The sequence below is a fragment of the Rhinopithecus bieti genome, unplaced genomic scaffold (assembly GCF_001698545.2).
Source record: "Rhinopithecus bieti isolate Rb0 unplaced genomic scaffold, ASM169854v2 scaffold_59220, whole genome shotgun sequence".
NCBI classification, from domain to species: Eukaryota; Metazoa; Chordata; class Mammalia; order Primates; family Cercopithecidae; genus Rhinopithecus; species Rhinopithecus bieti.
Window position 1 is genome coordinate 74,166 of NW_016822842.1, and position 20,579 is coordinate 94,744.

The window sequence follows — 20,579 nt, forward strand, 5'->3', positions numbered from 1 at the left end:
GACCAACTGGGAGGGTGTTTCTCGGGTGTTGCCTCAACCTGTCCCTCACACCCTGCCCTTCCCCAGTCTTCTGGGTGTAGAGAACTTGGGTTCACACCCACCCCTCTGTCCACACCAGCTCACTCACTGCCGCCCTCCCAAGCTAGGGTGGGGATGTCATCTCAGCTTTCCCAGAACTGTAGGGAGGAAGGCACAAGCAGACACCCAGGTCCTGGAGACCCCTACCACCACACACAGCTGCCCCTATTTCTAGGAGGACTCCAAGGAGAGGCAGGAATAGGTGCCTGCTCATGGGACGAGTGTGGGCTGCTTCCGAGAGTGTAGGTGGGTGCCACTCAGGGCCTCTTGGGTAGGAGTGTGTCTGTGTTTGTGTGCGTGTGTGTGTGTGTGTGTGTGAGGCACATGTGTGTCTCCCTGGAAGCTTCTCACCAGGATCCCAAGAGATGGTAACTCCTCACTGTTCCACACCTGTCCCCATGAATTACAAACTGGTTTATTATGGTAGCGTTGCTTCCAGACACCCAATCCCATCTGTTTGATTTTGGGGTGGGCCTGGTAGCACCCCCATGCTTATTTACCATAGGATTCCCCATGCACAAAGCCACTGGCATTTTGGCTCTGGAGTGGGAGGCTAAGATGAAACAGGACTTGAATGACACCTGGGGCAGGTAAGGGCCATCACCCTTAGCCTTCACCCTGTACTTGCCATCCAGGCAACTCACAGGTTAATACAGAGGTGCCAGGCTCTGGAGCAAGCTTAATTGACAGGAAGGTGTGGGCTGGATCCTCTGGAAGCTATAAATAAAAGTACCTGCTTTTGCAGGCACAAGATGCCCTCACCACTAGCTCCTGGGCAAGGGGAGGAGAAAAAGAGGGAGAAAGAAGAGAAGGAGGTGACACTTAGAAAAATGAGGGGTGCCGGGAGCTGGGCTGGAGGAAGGGATTGGAAAGCAGGAGACCAAATGCCCCTGGAGAACGCCCCACCCCCATCTGCGGTCCACTCCCAGACGCTGTCACTCCCCTTCCCTTCTCTCTTCCCCATCCCGGAGCTAGGCCAACCAGGCCAGAGTCACCGCCAGAGTCAGCTCTTCCCGGCTAAAGCACACATGAGAGTGAGCGTGATGAGGTCTTCTCATACCTGGACAAGCAGCAGACATAAGGGGAGAACCAAAGGAGGAAGACAGGGAGGGAGAGAAAATGCAGTTGCTTGAAAGGAAATGATAGAAGGAGGAAAAATACTGGGTGGAAACACCACGGACACCCACGCGTGCACACACGCCACACGTGTGCCCCTCCACCCTCACATATGAGGGGACATCACCTTAGCTTAATGATCAAGAGCTTGGGAGCGGGAGTTTCAAATCATTTGCTCACTGCGTGGCCTTGGGCAGGTTAGTACCTTCCCGACCTCAGTTACCTCATCTGTAAAATGGAGATAATGATAGCGTGTCGCTGCTTCCAAGCTTGCATGAGATGTCTGTGAAGTTGTGAGCACATGGTTGGCCCCCAGTAGATGTTAATGTTAAAAGTAATGATTGAAAGGAGTCAAGAGAAGACTGGCCGAAGAGAAAGAGGGATCGTCAAACAAAGTTATGGGTGGAAAAAAGCTTGAAGCCGGCTGTGTCGCGTGCCCCTCCCACCACGAATGTGTCCACATGCACCAACGTGGCACTTGTCCTTCCAGCCATGTACCGTGGCAACCCTTGCTGACCCCAGCGAGGAGAGAGGCCTGAATCCGAGGGCCCTGGCACCTGTGAGCTCTTGGCTGTCACCTGCCCCAAGCCTCGCACCTCCGCTCCACAGCAGGTGCTTCCTGCGTTTCCTCCGCCTCTCACCCGTCCTCTCCACCCCCACCCCTTTCTCTTTTCACGCCTGCTGGCTAAGGGCCCCCTCCCTCCTCGGCTCCATCTGCTGCAAATCTGTCCCCGCCCGGCTTTGCAGCGTTCCCACTGCCTCTGCCACCTGTCAGGTGCCGTCTGCTCTGCAGACCCCTCTGAGGAGAGCAGAGAGCCCCCCGGGCAGGCACCCCGTTCCACCCTCCATCAACCTTCTCCAGCCTCCCCTGTGCAGTCTTTCCCATCTAATTCATGAGGCAGGTGGATTCCAGGGGTCCTTGAGGTTCTGCCTCAAAAGGGATATTGGGAAGAGGACATTCCAGAAAGCTCGCTGGGGGCGAGGGAGGTACTGACCCTTTTCTTCCTCCTCAGTCCCCACAGGAGACAACCCTGACGGGAGCATGGAGCTGCTGTCCACGCCCCACAGCATTGAGATCAACAACATCACCTGCGACTCCTTCCGCATCTCCTGGGCCATGGAGGACAGTGACCTGGAGAGGGTCACCCATTACTTCATTGACCTTAACAAGAAGGAGAATAAGAATTCCAACAAGTTCAAGCACCGGGTGAGTAGAAGGTGTCCCAGGAGGCCCTTTTCAGCTCCTGTTCCTGAAGGAAGCCGGGTAAGGGAACACCTGGAAGTGATGGCTTGGAGTCAGAGGCCTGGTTAAAATCCACACTCTTCTTCCTGTGTCATTTTGGGAAAGTTACATGACCTCTCTGAGCCTGAGCTCCTTCCCTGGTGAAGAGGGAATAACAATGCCGAGCCTCGCGGGGTTGTGGAGAGGATGCAGTGAGTCATGTTTGCGTGGTGCTTGGCCCAGCGCCTAGCACAGAGGGAGCGCTGTTATCAGCGCCACGACTGAGACTTCAGGCAGGGGCAGAGAGCCCGGGTGGGGTGGGGCCGCAGGCATCGCCTATGGGGATGACGTCTCAAGTCTCGACAAAGCCCTGGCTCAGGGCACAGCCTCGCTGTTGGCTGCTTGGGCCACGCGGGCCTCGGTCTGGGCGGGGCCCTTTTGCTGTGGCCTCAGTTCTCCCTCTGCGGCCCCTCACCTGCTGGCCTGCCATTTGCTTGACTTAGAAAAGGAATAGAAGAGAGTCTTCCATGGGTGTGTCCTTTTCTGGGGTTAAAAGCCAGTGTGGGGGTGGGTGGGAGGAAGACCCCCATCCTCTCAAGCTGGCAGAGGCAGGGGAAGTGAGGCGGCCAGCTGGCTCCCAGGCCGACGGCACCGGCGTGGGTTACTCACCCTCTCTCTTTCTCTGGAACCGGCTCTCCCGATCTGGGTGTCTTTTGGCAGGCCAGTTGCCACGGTGACGTGAATGTTCAACACCACCCCCTTAACCCTCCCCCCCAAAGAATAAGGCATATTTTCCCTTCCTCCCTGGCTTCTCAGCATTTGCCGTTGCCGTGGAGACGGCACTGCAGTGTGCAGAGCTCTCAAAGTCTCCTTAAAAAATGAAGGCCTTGCCGCCCTCAACTTTGTGGCTTTTCCCCTCCGTTCCCAAGAGAACAGGGTGTCAGGGGGGTTCGAGGAGGGACCAAGGCTGAGGAGCGTCCGTGTGGCCTTCCCAGGAAAATGATGGCCAGGGTAGGAAGCCATCGGATCCTCAAGATTGGTCCTGCTCAGGAAAAACAGGGCCATCTGGGGAGTGGAGATTCTGGGGTGACGCCCACATTGGGCATGAACCCCTGTTTGACGCCCGGCTCTCTGTCTGTACCCCATTTCTCAGGATGTCCCCACCAAGCTCGTGGCCAAGGCAGTGCCGCTGCCCATGACGGTGAGAGGCCACTGGTTCCTGAGCCCCCGCACGGAGTACAGCGTGGCCGTGCAGACGGCAGTGAAGCAGAGCGACGGAGAATACCTGGTGTCCGGCTGGAGCGAGACAGTGGAGTTCTGCACTGGGGGTGAGGCCCTGCTTTCACACCCCTGTCCTGCAGCTTGGCACGTTGGGCTTAGCTGTGGTCAAAACGGGGCTTCCTGGTAGTCGAGCAAACACTGACGAACGCCTTCTGTCCACCAGGCAGCATGCTTGGGCCACAGGGAAGGCACACAGGCATGACACCCTCCCTGCCTCCAAAAGCCCGCCCTTTCTCTTCTCTCACTGGAGGCGGATGTGAACCCCACTAATCATGTTGGCAAGACCACTTCCATTAAGAAAGGGAGTTACTTTTCTGGCTTGGTACCAGATCACAGGCATCTTTTTAAACACTGTGGTCAAAGGTGCATGATGTAAAATTTGCCATCTTGACCATTTTGAAGTGTACAGTTCAATGGTATTAAGTATATTCACTTTGTTGTGCAGCCAATCTCCAGAACCTTTTTTTCTTGGAAAACCAAAACTCTACACCCATTAAACAACCACCCCCCATTTCCCTCTGCCGGCTATCATTCTACTTTCTGTTTCTATGAATATGAGTCCTCTAAGTATCTCATATCAGTAGAACAATTGTACAGGATTTGTCTTTTTGTGACTGGAATATACCAGGATTTACTTCCTTTTCAAAACTGGATAGTATTTCATTGTATGGATAGACCACATTTTGCTTAATCGATTATCTGTCAATGTGCACTTGGTGGAGCAATCACATTTCGCTTGTTCTGAGCCTCCACGTAGCCTGGGAAAATGGCCCCTGGTCAATGGCCCTGCAAACTCTCTTAGCAGAACTTAACTTGTAGACTCCAGCACAAGCAGCGGGCTTATGTGTGCTTGGTCACTCGTGACTCAGGGTCTGCCCCCACAAGATTGCATTCTTTTGGTGTTCACGGTGAGAGCTGCTCCAGATCTCTCTGTCACACGGAAGGGGCACGGAACATTCTCAGCCCCGGGCCTCTGAGGCTGCTGGCTCCATCCTTTGCCAAGATTTATGCCCCAAGTCTCCTTGAGCTGCTGTTGTCTTTTGAGTGGTGCTTTTTCTTTTTTTTCTCCTTCTGTCTTTTTTTTTTTTTTTTTTTCTTTGAGATGGAGTCTCGCTCTTGTCACCTCCTGGCTGGAGTGCAGTGGCATGATCTTGGCTTACTGCAACCTCCGCCTCCTGGGTTCAAGCGATTCTCCTGCCTCAGCATCCTGAGTAGCTGGGATTATAGGTGCCCACCACCATGCCTGGCTACTTTTTTTTGCATTTTTAGTACAGATGGGGTTTCACCATGTTGGCCAGGCTGGTCTTGAACTCCTGACTCAGGTGATCCGCCCGCCTAGGCCTCCCAAAGTGCTGGGGTTACAGGCATGAGCCACCATGCCCAGCCTTTTTGATTTTTATTTTTTGAGACAGGGTCTTGCTCTCTTGCCCAGGTTGGAGTGCAGTGGCACGATCATGGCTCACTGCAACCTCAACAGCCTCCTCCCCGAGAGCCCAAGTGATCCTCCCTCCTCAGCTTCTGGCCTCCTGAGTAGCTGGAACTACACGCACATGCCACCACTCCTGGCTAAGTTTTGATAGTTTTTGTAGAGATGGGGTTTTTCCATGTTGGTCAGGCTAGTCTCAAACTCCTGGGCTCAAGTGATTTTCTGCCTCGGCCTCCCAAAGTGCTGGGATCACAGGCGTGAACCACTGCGGCTGGCTGAATGGTGTTTTTTCTTAGTTCTGCTGCAGAACCACACTCTCTGGAGGCCTCTTGCTCCTGGAGGCGAAAGCTCGGTTTCCCCTGAGACCTCCATGTGCAGTGGGCATTTAATTCAAATTGGGGATCTGGCTGCAATCCAGTCCACACTCCTCTCTCCAAACCAAGCACCCTGGCCAGGGATGCATCCACAAAGAGGGAAGGGCAGCTTCTTCTAATTTGTACCAAGGAGCTGTATGTGCCAGTAGCAGCCTTCCTGGGGCTCCAGGGTTCAATGTTGCTATCCCGTTTCCAGCCTTCCCTGTTTCTCCTGAGATGCTCAAGCTGAGAGCCATTGCTCCAGACCCAGGACTGCCTAAACATTGCCTGGTCTCACTTCTCCCTAGCCCCTCAGGAGCCTTCACCTGTAGCTACAGCTGGCTTCTATGGGGGGATGTGGGCAGCCTCCTATCTACTGGTTTGAAGGGCTTTCCCAAAAGGACCTCAAGCCCTCTCAAGTCTTCCTTTTTCCCATGAGTCCTCTTTTCACATGAGGATAGCCTGGGATCACAGCCCCTGGGCACCCTGGCGGGATTACTGGGGAGCCCTCTGCCTTTTTCTGACCCGGAGAGCCCCAAGCCTCTGGCAGTGTGGTTGCAGAGGTGATGAGGACAGAGAGCATGCAGCACCCTGTGTTTCCAGCAGAGGCCAGCTGGCCTGTTCCCATCTGAGTTTAAGGTTCTACAACTGTCTAGTCGCCTCTGCTGTTCTGACAGACAGAGGTTGGCCGGCACGCACAGTGTGGGGTGGGGTGGGGACAGGAGGTGTTTGTGCTCCTCAGCTGGCCCTCAGCTCACCCATTGCATCTGGGATCTTGCAGATTATGCCAAGGAGCACCTGGCTCAGCTGCAGGAGAAGGCCGAGCAGATCGCAGGCCGCATGCTCCGCTTCTCCGTCTTCTACCGCAACCATCACAAGGAGTACTTCCAGCATGCCAGGTATGGGTGCGGGCTCCCGACTGGACCCACCAGGCCTCTCCTCCCTCCCAGCCCTTCCTGCTCCTGTCCTGGCTGTCTGAGGTCACCCCACCCCCGTGGCTGCCAGTCCCTCTTCTAGGATTGACATGCCCTGACGTCACCAGGCTGGCTCTGAAGAGACTGCTGCTTTGGGGATTGGGCTCAGGGAAGATCAAGGGCTCTGGGGACAGGGCCTTCTGCAAGAGTGTTGTACTAACGAGCCTGGGAGAACGAGGTCTGGGTTTGCTCCCGCTCTGGGACAGTTCTTTTCACGGAGGTCTACCACCACAGTTCTCTCTGATTCAGGCCCTGGGGCCAAAGGGGAGGTGGCAGGGAGTGCATAAAATGAGTGTTCTGATCACAAAAGGTTCGAGGAAGCACCCAGCTCGTCGCTTTTCAAACTGGGTGCTCCCTCCAGGGAGACATGTCAGTGAACCCCTTAGAATGCTGCCATAGAGTTGGGGGGACCAGAGGATGAGGCTGGATGGGCCCCACACCTGATGTCCAACCAGAGCAGCCTCAATTTTATTTGCCTGTGACCCTTCCACGTATAATTTCTTTTGGGGAATAAAAGAGAGATGCTGCAGTCTAAAAGTGTTCAAAAATTGGTGATCTGATCCAACACCCTTGGCCTACAGAAGAGGAGCACGAGGCCCAGAAGGAAGCAGCTTGTTCATTTGAGCCAGGGAGTCACTTGTCACTGAAGACAGCCAGGATCAGGCAAGAGTGAGGCAGGACCAGGAGTACCCACCCTCCCCAGGCCTGCTGGAAAGTGCTCCAAGACCACATCCTTCTGAGGCTCAGCCAGGACAAGCAGCTGCTCTGCCTTTTTTTTTTTTTTTTTTGTTGAGACGGAGTCTCTTGCTGTCACCCAGGCTGGAGTGCAGTGATCTCCGCTCACTGCAACCTCTGCCTTCTGGGTTAAAATGATTCTCCTGCCTCAGTCTCCTGAGTAGCTGGGACCACAGGTATGCACCACCATGCCGGGCTAAATTTTGTATTTTTAATGAAGCAGGGTTTCACTATGTTGGCCAGGCTGGTCTCAAACTCCTGACCTCAGGTGATCCACCCACCTCAGCCTCCCAAGGTGCTGGGATTGAAGGCATGAACCACTGTGCCTGGCCTCTGTCTGCCTTTATCCTTAGAGTCAGGGCAGTTTTAACCTCAGGGCAGTGAGGACCTTGGGAGTCTTTGGGGTTTGTATTAAAGAAGCAAGGCCTGCTTGGTGGCTCAAACCTGTAATCCCAGCATGTTGGGAGGCCAAGATGGGATCGCTTGAGCCCAAGAGTTCAAGATGAGCCTGAGCAACATAGTGAGACCCCGGTCTCTACAAAAAATTTAAAGAATTAGCCGGGTGGGATCACTTGAGCCCAGGAGTTCGAGCTTGCAGTGAGCTGTGACTGTACCACTGCACTCCAGCCCGGAAAGTGAGTCAGTGGCCCAGTTTGGACTCCTTTATCAGCGAGAATGAGAGAGACAGGGAGCACCCATGTGTGCCAGGCACCTTACTTGGTGCCAGGATGTAAAGATAAAGGCAGAGTTCACCCTTTTGAGAACCTCAGAATCCAGTCAGAGAGACAGTATGGAAAGATTTCATGTGAAAAGTACGTGTAATTGTTGAGCACAGTTCAGTGTCCTGGCCAGGTGAAGTGACTCACACCTGCAGTCCTAGCGCTTTGGGAGGCCAAAACCAGAGGATCGCTGGAGGCCAGGAGTTCAGCCTGGGCAACATAGTTAGAAGACTGGGTGTCCTGCACATAGTAGGCAGCCAAATATTTGTCAAATGCAGGTGTCTGCTGTTCCTGGAAGGTTTTAGGGGGGAGCAGACGTGTGGCTGAGGCTTGAAGGCTGATTAGAAGTTTGCCAAGCCAAACGGAGGAAGGTGGAGAGGGCAGTCAGTGCAGCAGAGGGAAGAGTCCTGCACAGGGGGCACAGAGGCAGGAGACTGCATGTGCAGGGGGTGGGTAAGTAGGTGTGATGGCAGGAGGAGGGGAGTGGCAAGGAGACCACAGAGATCAGATCATGAGCCGCCATGCTTTTCACGCACGCCCCATCAAAGGGTTTCAAGCTGGGGAGTGACAGCTTCACATCTCTTCTCTGAGAAGGAGTGGGCTGGATGAATCCTTCTCCAGGGCCCTCTCTGCTCTTACATTCTGGAATGTTCTATTTGCAACTAGTGGAGGCGGCTGGGGGAGGGCTGGGAGCTGGGCTGGCTCCCTCCCTCCTCGACCACACGCAGCAGCCAAGCCTCAGCCCAGCTCACCAGCCGCATCTTCTCTTCCCTTTGGCGTGTCTCCCTCGGGTGGGCAGGACCCACTGCGGGAACATGCTGCAGCCCTACCTGAAGGACAACAGCGGCAGCCACGGCTCCCCCACCAGCGGTATGCTCCACGGGGTCTTCTTCAGTTGCAACACGGAGTTCAACACGGGCCAGCCCCCGCAGGACTCCCCCTACGGCCGCTGGCGCTTCCAGATCCCAGCTCAGCGCCTCTTCAATCCCAGCACCAACCTCTACTTTGCGGACTTCTACTGCATGTACACGGCCTACCACTATGCTATCCTGGTGCTGGCGCCCAAAGGCTCCCTGGGGGACCGCTTCTGCCGCGACCGCCTGCCCCTCCTGGACATTGCTTGCAACAAGTTCCTGACCTGCAGCGTGGAGGATGGGGAGCTGGTCTTCCGCCACGCCCAGGACCTCATCCTGGAGATCATCTACACCGAGCCCGTTGACCTGTCCCTGGGCACCCTGGGGGAGATCAGCGGTCACCAGCTCATGAGCCTGTCTACTGCCGATGCCAAGAAGGACCCCAGCTGCAAGACCTGCAACATCAGCGTGGGCCGCTAGGGACTCCTGGGGAGCTGGGGGGCGAGGGAGAGAGGAGCAGAAGGTGGAGGTGGGTAGCCCAGGTTCAGGGAGCTTGCTTTCTCTCTCCTGCCCCCCTGCTCCCTCCACTCTGCCCAGCTGCCCTCCCCCCGCCCCTTGGCATTGGAGGCAACAGACGGTGGTCCTCTTGGTAAGTGTGGCCCACCCCCGGCCTAGTGGACATGGAAAGGCTTCTCCTCCTCCGTAGTTGGCAGCTGGGCTGGATTTCTGGAGAACTTCCCTTTTCCTCTGGTTTCCTTATCCTACTGTTCTTTGCCTCGTCCAGGTCTCTATCTCCCAAAGACCTGCCCACCTCCTGGGGCTCTCCCAGGGAAGCCCCTCTGGGCCAAAGCCCACGTGTAGCTTGGCTGCCTCCAGAGGAGATGCAGAGAGCTGTGGGGCGATCTTTCTTAGTCCCACTCACCCCACTCAGGGCCAACCACAGAATGCCCCCTCCCTGCTGAGCTGGGTCTCTGGGGCTTCCCACTCCAGGCCTGGATCCCTTCCTTGTATAAATAGTCTCCTGCACCACCATGACACCCTGGCTGCTCCTTGCCCCAAAGAACCCTCTTCCTGCATGGGAGAGCTGTCCCTCCTTCTCCACCTGCCCACCGGGACACTCCCCCTGCTCTCTGAAAAGGAATTCTCTTTCTTCTCTTGGCACTGGGGGCGTCAGGCTGTCAGATGTTCCTTCCTTCCACACCCCAGCATACCTTCTCCTTGCTTAGAGTACAGGGGTCTGAGACAGCAGCCACTGGGGTTGAGGAGGGGGAGGAGACCCCTGAGACCCAGAAGTGCCCCTTCCTCAGCTGGGAGTGGGCCGCCTCATCCTCTGCTGGGGCCTGGCATGGAACATGAGATCTGCAAGCTGTCCCGCGGGCCCCGGCACCCGGCCCAGCTGTGCACTTTGCTCACTCACTCTGCCACGGTGCCGTGACTGTACTGTGCCCGTGCGTGACCTGGACTGTGGACCCTCTGCTGCTCCACCTCTCCCCTGCCCACTGGCTCTGTCTGCTCTCCTGCCACCCTGCTGGCCAGGAGCCCCTCCCCGGGGAGTTCTTGGTGACGTCCTTCCCGGGCCTCCTTGTGTTTTTGCCTCATTCCTACTGTCGCACAGGTCACGAGGGTGGACTCCCTACAATCAGCAAAGCAAACAGAGAGCCTGTGGGAGGGGCTGACAGCAGCCGCCGGCTGTTTGGGGGATGACAGAGGTGACATCAGGCGGAGAAGAGTGCAGCCTCACAGTGACTTTCTCAGAGGTGACAGAGATGATGGATGAGCAGCTGGATTTCCATGATGAAGGACGGAAGCAGTGGCGGGCCGGCAAGACCATACCTCGGTGAGGGGCAGGTGGACAACCATCGCCTCTCTGTAGCCAGGGGGAATTGTGTGGCCAGCTTTCTCTCTGGGATGGGTCAGGAGGCCTGGAGGCTTGGGGAGAGGTGTGGAGAAGGAGAGAACATGGCCCAGGCCCTTTCCTTCCGCCTGTGCTGACAGCATTGCTGTAGGGGTGGCCTGCTGCCCTCCCCTGGCCCTCATGTCCCCCCAGGGCTGGGGTCCGCCTGCCTGTGCTGTGCTTGCGACGTGCATCAATAAACCACCATGGCCTGAGGGCCCTGCTCGTCTCAGTCCATTTGAGCTGCTGTGACACAATACCACAGACTGGGTGGCTCAAAAACTGCAGATTCATTTCTCATAGTTCTGGAGACTCAGGAGGTCAAGATCAAGGTGCTGGGAGAAGCTGTGTCTGGTGAGGGCCTGCTTCACAGATGGCTCTTTTCACTGTGTCCTCACAAGGTGAAAGGGATGAGCAAGCTCTCTGGCCCCTCTTTTTTTTTTTTGTAGAGTTGGGGGGTTTCACCTTGTTGCCCAGGCTGGCCTCAAACTCCTGGCCTCAAGTGATCCTCCCACTTAGGCCTCCCAAAGTGCTTGGGATTATAGGCATGAGCCACTTCTCCAGGCCATCTTGGGCCCGTTTCATAAAGGCACTAATCCCATTCATGTGGCCCCACCCTCATGACCTCATCTTTTTCCAAGGCCCCGCTTCCTAAAACCATCACCTTGGAGTTAGAATTTCCACCTAGGGCTGGGCACGGTGGCTCATGCCAGTAAACCCAGCACTTTGGGAGTCTGAGGCAGGTGGATCACAGGAGGTCAGGGGTTCAAGACCAGCCTGGTCAATATGGTGAAACCCCATCTCTACTGAAAATACAAAATTAGCTGGGCATGGTGGTGGGCACCTGTAATCCCAGCTACTCGGGAGCCTGAGGCAGGAGAATTGCTTGAACCCAGGAGGCAGAGGTTGCAGTGAGCTGAGACTGCACCATTGCACTCCAGCCTGGGTGACAGAGTGAGACTCCATCTCAAAAATAATAAAATAAAAGAAAATAAATGTCAACCTAGGATTTAGGGGGGACATAAACATTCAGACTATAGTGCCCCATCTCTTTGGGCCAGTGATGGGGTGGGTGAGTTCTGCAAGCCACAGAGGAGCTCAGGTGGGAATGCCCACAGGACAGGCCACCTGGAATCAGCTCCAAGGGAGCACCTGGTCCACTGTGGGAGGCGGGGCTCAGGATGTAGAGCCGAGTCTCCAGCTTGGAAGGGACTTTGGAGTCTTTTGGTCCCACCCAGTGTTTCCCATATGGGGCCTCCCACATGGGGCCTCCTAGGAGAGGACCCGTAGCATCTGGAGACTCCATTTGGAGCCTCTGGAGGCTTTGAAGCCTTCCTACTACAGCTGCTTGCCATTGCTCCAGACCCAGATGCCACCAAATGTCCCTGTCCCAAGTGCCTGAGTGTGCCCGCTCCCCAACAGAGCTCCCGTTTACAGATCCGAGTCACTTCTGCATCTGTCATTTTATTATCATTATCATTATTATTTTTGAGATGGAGCCTCACTCTGTCACCCAGGCTGGAGTGCAGTGCACGATCTCAGCTCAGTGTAACCTCCCCCTCCCAGGTTCAAGCAATTCTCCAGCCTCAGCCTCCCAAGTAGCTGGGACTACAGGTACATGCCACCACGCCTGCATAATTTTTGTATGTTTAATAGAGATGAGATTTCACCATGTTGGCCAGGCTGGTCTCGAACTCCTGACTTCAAGTGATCCACCCACCTCAGCCTCCCAAAGTGCTGGGATTACAGGCATGAGTGAGCCACCGTGCCTGGCCATTATTTTTATTTCTTGAGACAGGGTCTTCCTCTGTTGTCCAGACTGGAGTGCAGTGGCACGATCATGGTTCACTGCAGCCTCAACCTCTGGGACTCAAGTGATTCTCCCATCTCAGCCTCCAGAGCAGCTGGGACCACAGGCATATGCCACCCTGCCCAGCTAGGTTTTAAAAAATGTTTTATTTTGTAGAGATGGAGTTTCCCTGTGTTGCCCAGGCTGGTCTCAAACTCCTGGGCTTAAGTGATCCTCCTGCCTCCCAAAGTGCTGGGATTATAGGTTTGAGTCACTGCACCTGGACTGCATCTATTACGAACTTATTGATATGGTCCTGTGCTGGAGTAGAAAAGCTCTGGAGAAGTCAAAGTCCTCACCAACACTGCCTGACTCAAGGCCACGTTCATGTGTGTCATCCAGAGCTCAGGACATAGCCTTTTTGGGGTAGAAAGGAAAGTGGAAGGGCAGATGACGGCTCCTGAGGGCCTAATATGCACCAGGCACCTGGGCGCTGTCACACACATCAGCTTCTTTAGTCTTCACGATGGTTCTGGGGAGTATTATTCCCACTTAACAGAAGTAGAAACTGAGGCACAAAGCCTTGCTCATGTCTCACAGCCAGTAAGTGACAGTGCCCAGGCTTTGACTGAGAAACCAGAATCTTCCCCTTTTTCGCCCTATGCCTGTCTCCTCTAGTGTATGTCAGGGGCTACCTGGGATAGTCCTGTTTCAGACACAGTGACACCCCCAGGGGTCCCCTCCACAAAGCCAGTTAAGCAAGTCTGTGCCTAGTTCCAGAATATCACCGGGGGGGCTGTGGAGTCACAGATGGCATGGAAGCTTATTTTAAAGCCATAGTGGAGCAGAGCAGGACATGGTGTCACGCACCTGTAGTCCTAGCTACTTGGGAGGCTGACGTGGGAGGATCACTCGAGCCCAGGAGTTCAAGGCTGCAGTAAGCTATGATCATGCCACTGCAGTCCAGCTTGGGTCACAGAGCGAGACTCCAAGTTTTCAAAAACAAAGGGAGTAGTGGGCAGTAGCTCAAATCCAGCATTCTGAGGATGGAGTGACTCAGGATCAACCCTTCTGCCTCTGGGTGGGCCCGCACAGGATTCTCCACTCCCAGCTGATAGGGTTTCAGTCCTCCAGAGGGTCAGGCTCCAGTCTTCCTTTTGTGAACCCTTTTGGGTTTCTTGGGAGGAGAGATTGGCTCCCAGAGACCTCATAGTGGAGCATGAAGGCAGAACAGAGGTAGGGTTGTGAGGGTCCCCAGGCAGGTTCCTTCAGAGAGCCTTCTGCTTCTCCTTCCTCTGTCCAGTTGGCAAGTCCCGGCGTACAGCCAACCCTGCCATACTTGCTCAAAGCACCAGTCAGACAGAGCTGGGTCAGAAGGTCCGCTGGAGTCCACCCTGGGGTCCTTTCTGGCCTGTTCTGACTTGGTAGAGGGAGAGAGGTTCACGTGCCAGTGCACACACACACACCCCTACACACGTACCCTCCCTGGGCTGGATTTAGAGGACAGCCTAGAAGGCACAGACAGCTCCCAGGTGAGGGACAACCCTGAACTCATAGCTGCCACTGCCCAGCTGAGGGGCCCTGAGTTAGCTCTGTCTGGCAGTGCAGGCAGCCAGGGAAAACAAGGTGGCAGCCACAAGGGGAGGCTTCAGATTCCAGGTGAGGGGTTGCGCTGTGCAGGCACAAACACACAGACATACCTGACACAAACACATGGTGGCACACGCTTGGTCCCCGACACACACAACTCACAACCGAAACTCCTCTTCTCCGGTGCACACCCACACTTCACTGCCGTTCCTCTGTCCCTGGACCAGCATCTTTCCTTTTAACCCTGGGCATCCCACAAAGTGGAGGGAGGGAAGGCACCTGCTCTGAGGATGCCAGCAGTTTCATTCGGCTTTGGTATGTGTCTCTTCTCCATGCTAGGAAAGAGGTGGCTGGGATCCCAAGGAAAGGGACGAGGAGGGTCCATTCCCTGAAGTGGAGGGAGGCCTTCAGGAAGCGGAGCTGAGGTGATTGGCCATAAAACAGCTTGGCCACAACATCTGGAGGAGATTGAAACCAGATGTTCAAGGGATGAGGGAAGGGAGGGTGTGGGATGGAGGGGGCTGGGGCAGCAGAGGCGGCAGCTCTGGTTGGCGGGAGGCTGGGCTGGGGGCTCAGGGTTCTCTGGGGAAGACATCTGGCTGCCCTGTCCCTCACTCTCCAAATCAGGCATTACTATTTTTGCAAACTGGAGCAACAGATCTTTTCACAGGTTCTAGAATCAGCCTTGTGCGTAGGGACAGTCGAGTACAGGGTGTGACTTGGGAGATGCCCAGAAAGGGCCACCAGCTCGCCAGAAATATGTCCCTTGCTGCCCTGCAGCCCCCTCCTTGCTGTGGGCTCAGCATTGCCCCTCCTGCAGGGGGAATTCTACACTAAGCTCCTAGTGCCTGCCTGGAAACTACTTTTGTACCTGAAAGTTTCCTTTTAGCACAGGAGTAGAGTTATCTGGGAGCTAGCAGAGGAAAGGAAAAGCAGGCCCATTTATTAAGAGCCCCCTCTTTGCCAGGCACCATGACCGGCTCTCTTCAAAGTCTCTCATTCCTTCTTGTTTTCCCTGTCACTCAGACTGGAGTGCAGTGGTGTGATCTCGGCCCACTGCAGCCTCCACCTCCCAGCTCAAGCCATCCTCCCACGTCAGCCTCCTGCATAGCTAGGACTACAGGCATGCACCACCACTCCCAGATAATTTTTTAAACATTTTTTGTAGAGACAGGGTCTTGCTACGTTGCTCCGGCTAGTCTCAAACTCCTGGGCTCAAGTGATCCTCCCACCTTAGATTCCCAAAGCATTTGGGATTACAGGCACGAGCCACCGTGCTTGGCCTCATTCCTTCACAACCATATCATCCCACACTGAAGAACCTGAGGTTCAAAGAAGTGACTCATCCAGGGTCACATAGACACCAAATGGTGGAGCTGGTGTTCAAAATGGGTTTTGTTTGCTCTCAAGCTTGTCACCTTTTTACTACTGGGGATCCTGTAGGGTTAGAGGGAGGGGCAGGGAAAAAGAGAAAAAGGAGTGAGGGACAGAGCCAGGCACTCAACTTTCTTTGTTTTACAACTGAGCCAACACTTGTCCCTGGAAGCTGCCACATCTCTGCTGAGGGTCCCAGTCATTTCAATTGCCTGGTGCCCTGCTCTCTGACTGCTTCGGAGACAAGGCATTGGATTTTCAAATCTGTCTCTCAGGACATGGCAGGAAGGGTGCTGGGGACAGGTGATAGGTTTAGAGAGCAGAGGACCAGGGAGGGGGCAGCGGGCCAATGTCACAGAGCTAAGCGTAGCAGAGCCAGGCTCATGCTGCCCTCTTGGCCGAGGGCTCCAGAAAGTCCGAAGCTCCCAGGGATGTGCTCACCTTGACCTGGCTACTGGGGCTGGGAGTGTAGGGTCGGGCAGCTGCATCCTGGCTTTTCCCATGTGAATGCTTATCATGAGCGCAGGACCCTGGGGGACCTCAGCTAAGCCCCCAGGGGACCTCAGGTGCTGGACACAGGAGGGGCAAGTGTACCTTCCTCTACCATGGAATCACCTGCGCAGAGGGGCAGCTGCACTGGGTGGGGGTAGGGGGCTCGTCTAGAACCCTGGGCAGCTAGAAGGTGAGGGTAGGCTGGGCCTGCAGAATGCATCAATTTACCGAATTCTGAAATACGCATCAGTGGCCTGCAACCAGCGCCTGAGGGGCTTCCATCACCTGAGGAGGCAGATCCTTGCTCCTCCTCCACTTCCTCCTCTTCCTCTCCATCCTCTCCCTCCTTTCTCCCCTCCTCCTCCTCTCTAGCCACCATCTTGTCTTCCTCAGAACTCTCTAGCCTCCGTCCTCTGAGTGTTCCTCCTCTTCCTCCCTGTCCTCTTTCTCTTCGTCCTCCCCTCTCCTCCCTCTCTATCAAAGGGATGCCCTTATCCTTGCTTTGGGCTGCCTCCTGCCTGATTGCAAGCACTTGGGGGTAGACATCTGGGCATCCAGATAGGTCTGTACACCTGCTTCTTGGCTGACCAGGGCAGAGGATCTGAAACTGCCATGTGGACCTCCTTGGTGGTCTTCAAAATCTTTGTTCACTCCATGGGGTGGGTTGGGAGCGCCCACTGTGGCTGGGGCTCCTGCATTGCGTCAGTTTGGGTGTGGGTGGTCTCCGAGATACTCTGTGCCAAAGTTCTCCTAGCTGGGCCTTCCCTCGACCTAGGGCACTATAGCCCCTTGCCTACCTCTGAAGAGGGGCCTAGAGAACATCTGGAGGGCTCGCTGGCTTGGGTTCTTGAGTTGCTGGAGGAACCTGTGTTTGTGGGTGATGGAGTGTTGAGCCGTGTGTCCAGGTGGCTGCATGGGTTATCCTGAGCCTGCCTCTAGCTGGAGGTTGGTGTTCATAAGGACCCTGTTTGGGGTGGGGGGACCCAATGTATCTCTGTGGGTTGGAGCCCCTGCCTGGACAGGCTTATGACCCTGGCCTGTGAGCTGGGACTGTGGTCCTTGGAGCTTCCGAAGGACCCAGAGGGCTGGTAAGGAGACCTATGGCCACTGACCACCAACTTCATGGCAGAGCTCATGCCAAGTGTGTGGGCAATGTCTGGGTGAGATGCCCAGGCAGCTGCACCAGTGTAGGGATCTTTCCATTCTGTCATGGCCCTCCAGGCTGTCCTGAGCCTCCTTTTCAGGGGAAGAAGCAGCAGGGAGGAGTGGCTGTGACATCACAGCCTGTGACTTTACTGGCGCAACAAGCAGTAACCCCTCTGGGCACCTCTAGCTCTCTCTTAGGGCCCCGGGGCCACACTGGTGGTCAGGCCTGGTGGAGACAGCTGTAGCCTAAGCAGTAGAGCAGGCTGGCTTCCTGGAAGAAGAGGGCCCTGTGTACACATCCGACACTCGCAGCATGCCTGGTTTCCACTACTACCTTCTGCTTAAAGAGCCAAGATGGAGTCCCCCATGCCAGGCTGCTTCCTGGGAGTGGGAGCCCCTGCAGGTCCAGACAGCATCTGGCACAGCCTCAGGAAGGAGCCAGGAAAAGCCTGCCAGTCTAATGAAGGCTCTAGAAAACCCTGGGGCTTGCAGCAGGCCACCTACCTCTCTCTGGACCCTGGGAGCGGCCAGCCCGGGCATAAGAGCTGGGGCTGCTCTGGGCTTTCTTTCTCTTTGAGAGCCACATAGAAAGAGGGGAGAGAGGGAACTGAGATGTGATTTCTCCTCCTGGCCTCTGGGAGGCACAGGTCTGGGATGGGGAAGCGGGGTGGGCAATGGCAGGAAGGAGGAGACCGGACAAGACATAGCTTTGGGTCGCCTGGGAAGAGGGGCCAGAGCTGGGGTGTTTGCTCAGTGGCTGCTGAGCTCTGGCTCGTCTCCACGAAGACAGGGGGATCCATGGGGAGCGGCACTTGGCATCTGACTGTCAGGAAGGCAGGCACCAGGGGCCAACTGGACCTGTCCTAGCTGATGTGGGTTTTCTGATCCCCGTTTGCTCACCTAGGTGGACACCCTTGCAGCCCACCTGCTCCTTCCCCAGATGCAGAGACAGAAAACCCAGACGGACAGACACCCCTGACCCCTTTCACATCCTTCTTCCCTCCCTACCAAACAGCGTCTTTATGGAACGTTCCACCCCTCCCCTCATGTGGGAGGACCGCAAGTAGAGCATGTGGTGTGTGTGCGCTGTGATGGGTGCCTGAGAGAACATGGGTGCCTGAGAGAACATGTGTGCCTGAGTGTGAAATCACACCCTCGGGGGCCTGGGATCAGGGGAGGGAAGGGCAGTCCATGATACCAGGTGCCCTGGCCGCGTGCCGGCCTCCACAGCAAGCCCATACATCTCGAACATGACGGCCCCGCCCCCACGGCCCAGACAGCATCTGGCACAGGATATTGGCTGTAACACTTTCGGTTTATTGGCTGTGGTTCCCTGGTGTGGCTGACCGGCCACTGGGCCTGAGAGAAGCCCTGTCTTGTTTCTCCATCCCCTCCCCATCAGCTTCCCACAGCGGCTCCTGGGGGACACACACAGACACTTGTGCCCCAGGAAACTGGGGAATGTAGTGGGGGCTCAAAATAAAACCAAATCGAGGCCGGAGCAAGGGTGGGAAATGAACATCATTACAATGAAGATAATGCCCCCAGCGATACACAATACAGCGTGTAGACACAGGGATGGCAACGGGGTCCTGCTGACATTCCTTCTTGCCACCAGGCAGGGCCCCCTAGGAGAGGAATGGTGACTTTGAAATGTCTCGGGGAAGCTCTGCTCCCTGGCCCCAGCCCCTTGGTGGTCGAGGGGTTGTGGGGAAGTGGCTTATGCCAGAGTCCAGTTCCCCCCACCTCCTATGGACAGTCTCACCGGGCCATTGGCCCTGCAGGTCCTGGGGCCTGGGGGAGAGGCATGGTGCATCGCCTTCCGCCCACCCCCACTGTCCAATCTAGGTGACCAAGGGCAGCAGGCTCCGGTCCCCGCCCCTGTTCAGGCAGTGGTCACTTCCTGCTGTGGAGTGTGTCCTGGAACTTGGTGCTGGTGTATCGCAGGTGGAAACCTTTTTTGGTGATGGTGTCATCTGAGTGGAACTTCACCAGGACAGAATCCCCTGCCGAGTACACCTCCTCAGGAGGCTGGCAGAGAAAAGGGACGGGGTAAGGTGGAGGAAGAGGGGCTGGGGCTGCTCTCCTGTCTCCCCAAGATCCCCGGCTCTGAGGGGCAGGAGGCTCCCGGGCAGCCACCAGATTCTCCCCACCCCTTGAAGCAAGGGGCTTCTTGCTATTTTAATGAGGAAGCTGCGGAGGGGAGAAGGCGTGGGCTGAAGAGAACTAAGTTCCTGTAAACCCAGCTCTGCTATAACTACTAACTGAGTTGTGTAGTCTCAGGTAAGCCACCTCCCATCTCTGGGCCTCACTTCCCTCAGCCACAAACAGGAGTAAAAGCTCTCTGCTCTCCATGCCTAGGACGAGTGCTAGGGAAGAACAAAGGACCGGACTGATGTCAAAGTATTTTGCAAAGGGAGGGGTTCTTTGAATGGCATGACTTCCTGCCGTCCCAGCGGACTCTTAGGGAAGACAGCACGGCCACTTCTCTGCTGGAGCGTGGAGGAAGTTTTGGGGAGAAGCACAGTGTCCTCCAGACCTGGACTCTGCTGTCCCTACACCTCGCCCCGCCTCTCCTCTGGCACCTGGCCAAAGTCTGCTCCCAGGCCCTTCTTAGATGCCTCCTGCAAGCCTACTGAGTGAGGTCAGCCTGCAGAGCATCGGACGTCAACACCCTGGCCTTCCAGGCGCAGAAGAGATCATTTCTGAGAACCTTGAGGACATTCCCAGTAGTTGTGCCAGGAGGCCTTGATCCTTCCCCAAGTCCCTTTGGTGGACTCAGCCTGGGGGAGGTCTCTGGAACAAGACACCTGGGGACATCTGATTTCGTGTGTGATTCAGAAGAAAGAGCAAAGAGGGGAGGGGACACTAGCCTGGCAGCCAGGGGACACCAGGGCAGCCAAGCTGCTTCAGACTCCACCTTGTCCCAGCCCCTGCCAGCCACATGAGGGCTGAAGCTCTGCTCCTGGGGAAGGTTTGGCCAATGTTGGGTCCAGCGGCTGCTGCAGCTTCCAGGAGCTTTAACCCTTCCTGGGGCACCCAGGCTGCCTGGGACACAGCCATGAGATAGGCAGGGGGCCAGGGAGGTGACAGGAGGGACAGTGTGTTTGGAAGTGCATGCAAGCGGGTGTGCCTGTGTGTGGGTGTGCGTGTGTGTGTGTGTGGGTGTGCGTGTGTGTGTGTGTGGGTGTGCGTGTGTGTGTGCGTGTGTGGGGTGTGCGGGTGTGCCTGTGTGTGGGTGTGCGTGTGTATGTGTGTGTGTGTGCATGTGTGTGTGTGGGTGTGCGTGTGTGTGTGTGGGGTGTGTGTGTGTGGGTGTGCGTGTGTGGGTGTGCGTGTGTGTGTGTGGGTGTGTGGGTGTGGGTGTGTGTGGGTGGGTGTGGGTGTGTCTGGGTGTGGGTGTGTGTGGGTGTGGGTGTGTGGGTGTGTGTGTGTGTGTGTGTGTGGGTGTGGGTGTGTGTGGGTGTGGGTGTGTGTGTGTGTGTGTGTGTGTGTGTGTGTGTGTGGGTGTGGGTGTGGGTGTGTGTGTGGGTGTG

The 20,579-nt window shown here is 55.9% G+C and overlaps 2 protein-coding genes across 4 annotated transcripts in view; one reads left to right on the plus strand and one right to left on the minus strand.

Annotated features, from left to right (window-relative positions):
• The first annotated feature begins 1,915 nt into the window (after positions 1-1,915).
• On the plus strand, positions 1,916-10,889 carry PHYHIP (phytanoyl-CoA 2-hydroxylase interacting protein). The gene is made up of 5 exons (XM_017861095.1): positions 1,916-2,092; positions 2,208-2,401; positions 3,570-3,744; positions 6,258-6,375; positions 8,704-10,889. The coding sequence occupies exons 2-5, from the start codon at positions 2,237-2,239 to the stop codon at positions 9,236-9,238; spliced, it is 993 nt and encodes a 330-aa protein (XP_017716584.1). The 5' UTR covers positions 1,916-2,092; positions 2,208-2,236; the 3' UTR covers positions 9,239-10,889.
• A 7,450-nt stretch (positions 10,890-18,339) lies between these two features.
• BMP1 (bone morphogenetic protein 1) overlaps positions 18,340-20,579 on the minus strand; it is a 56,047-nt gene continuing 53,807 nt past the window's right edge. For all 3 annotated transcript variants that reach the window (XM_017861096.1, XM_017861097.1, XM_017861098.1), the window contains one exon: positions 18,340-19,074. In XM_017861096.1, the coding sequence (XP_017716585.1) occupies positions 18,940-19,074 (135 nt within the window). In that variant the 3' untranslated portion in view covers positions 18,340-18,939. The remainder of the gene's footprint in view (positions 19,075-20,579) is intronic.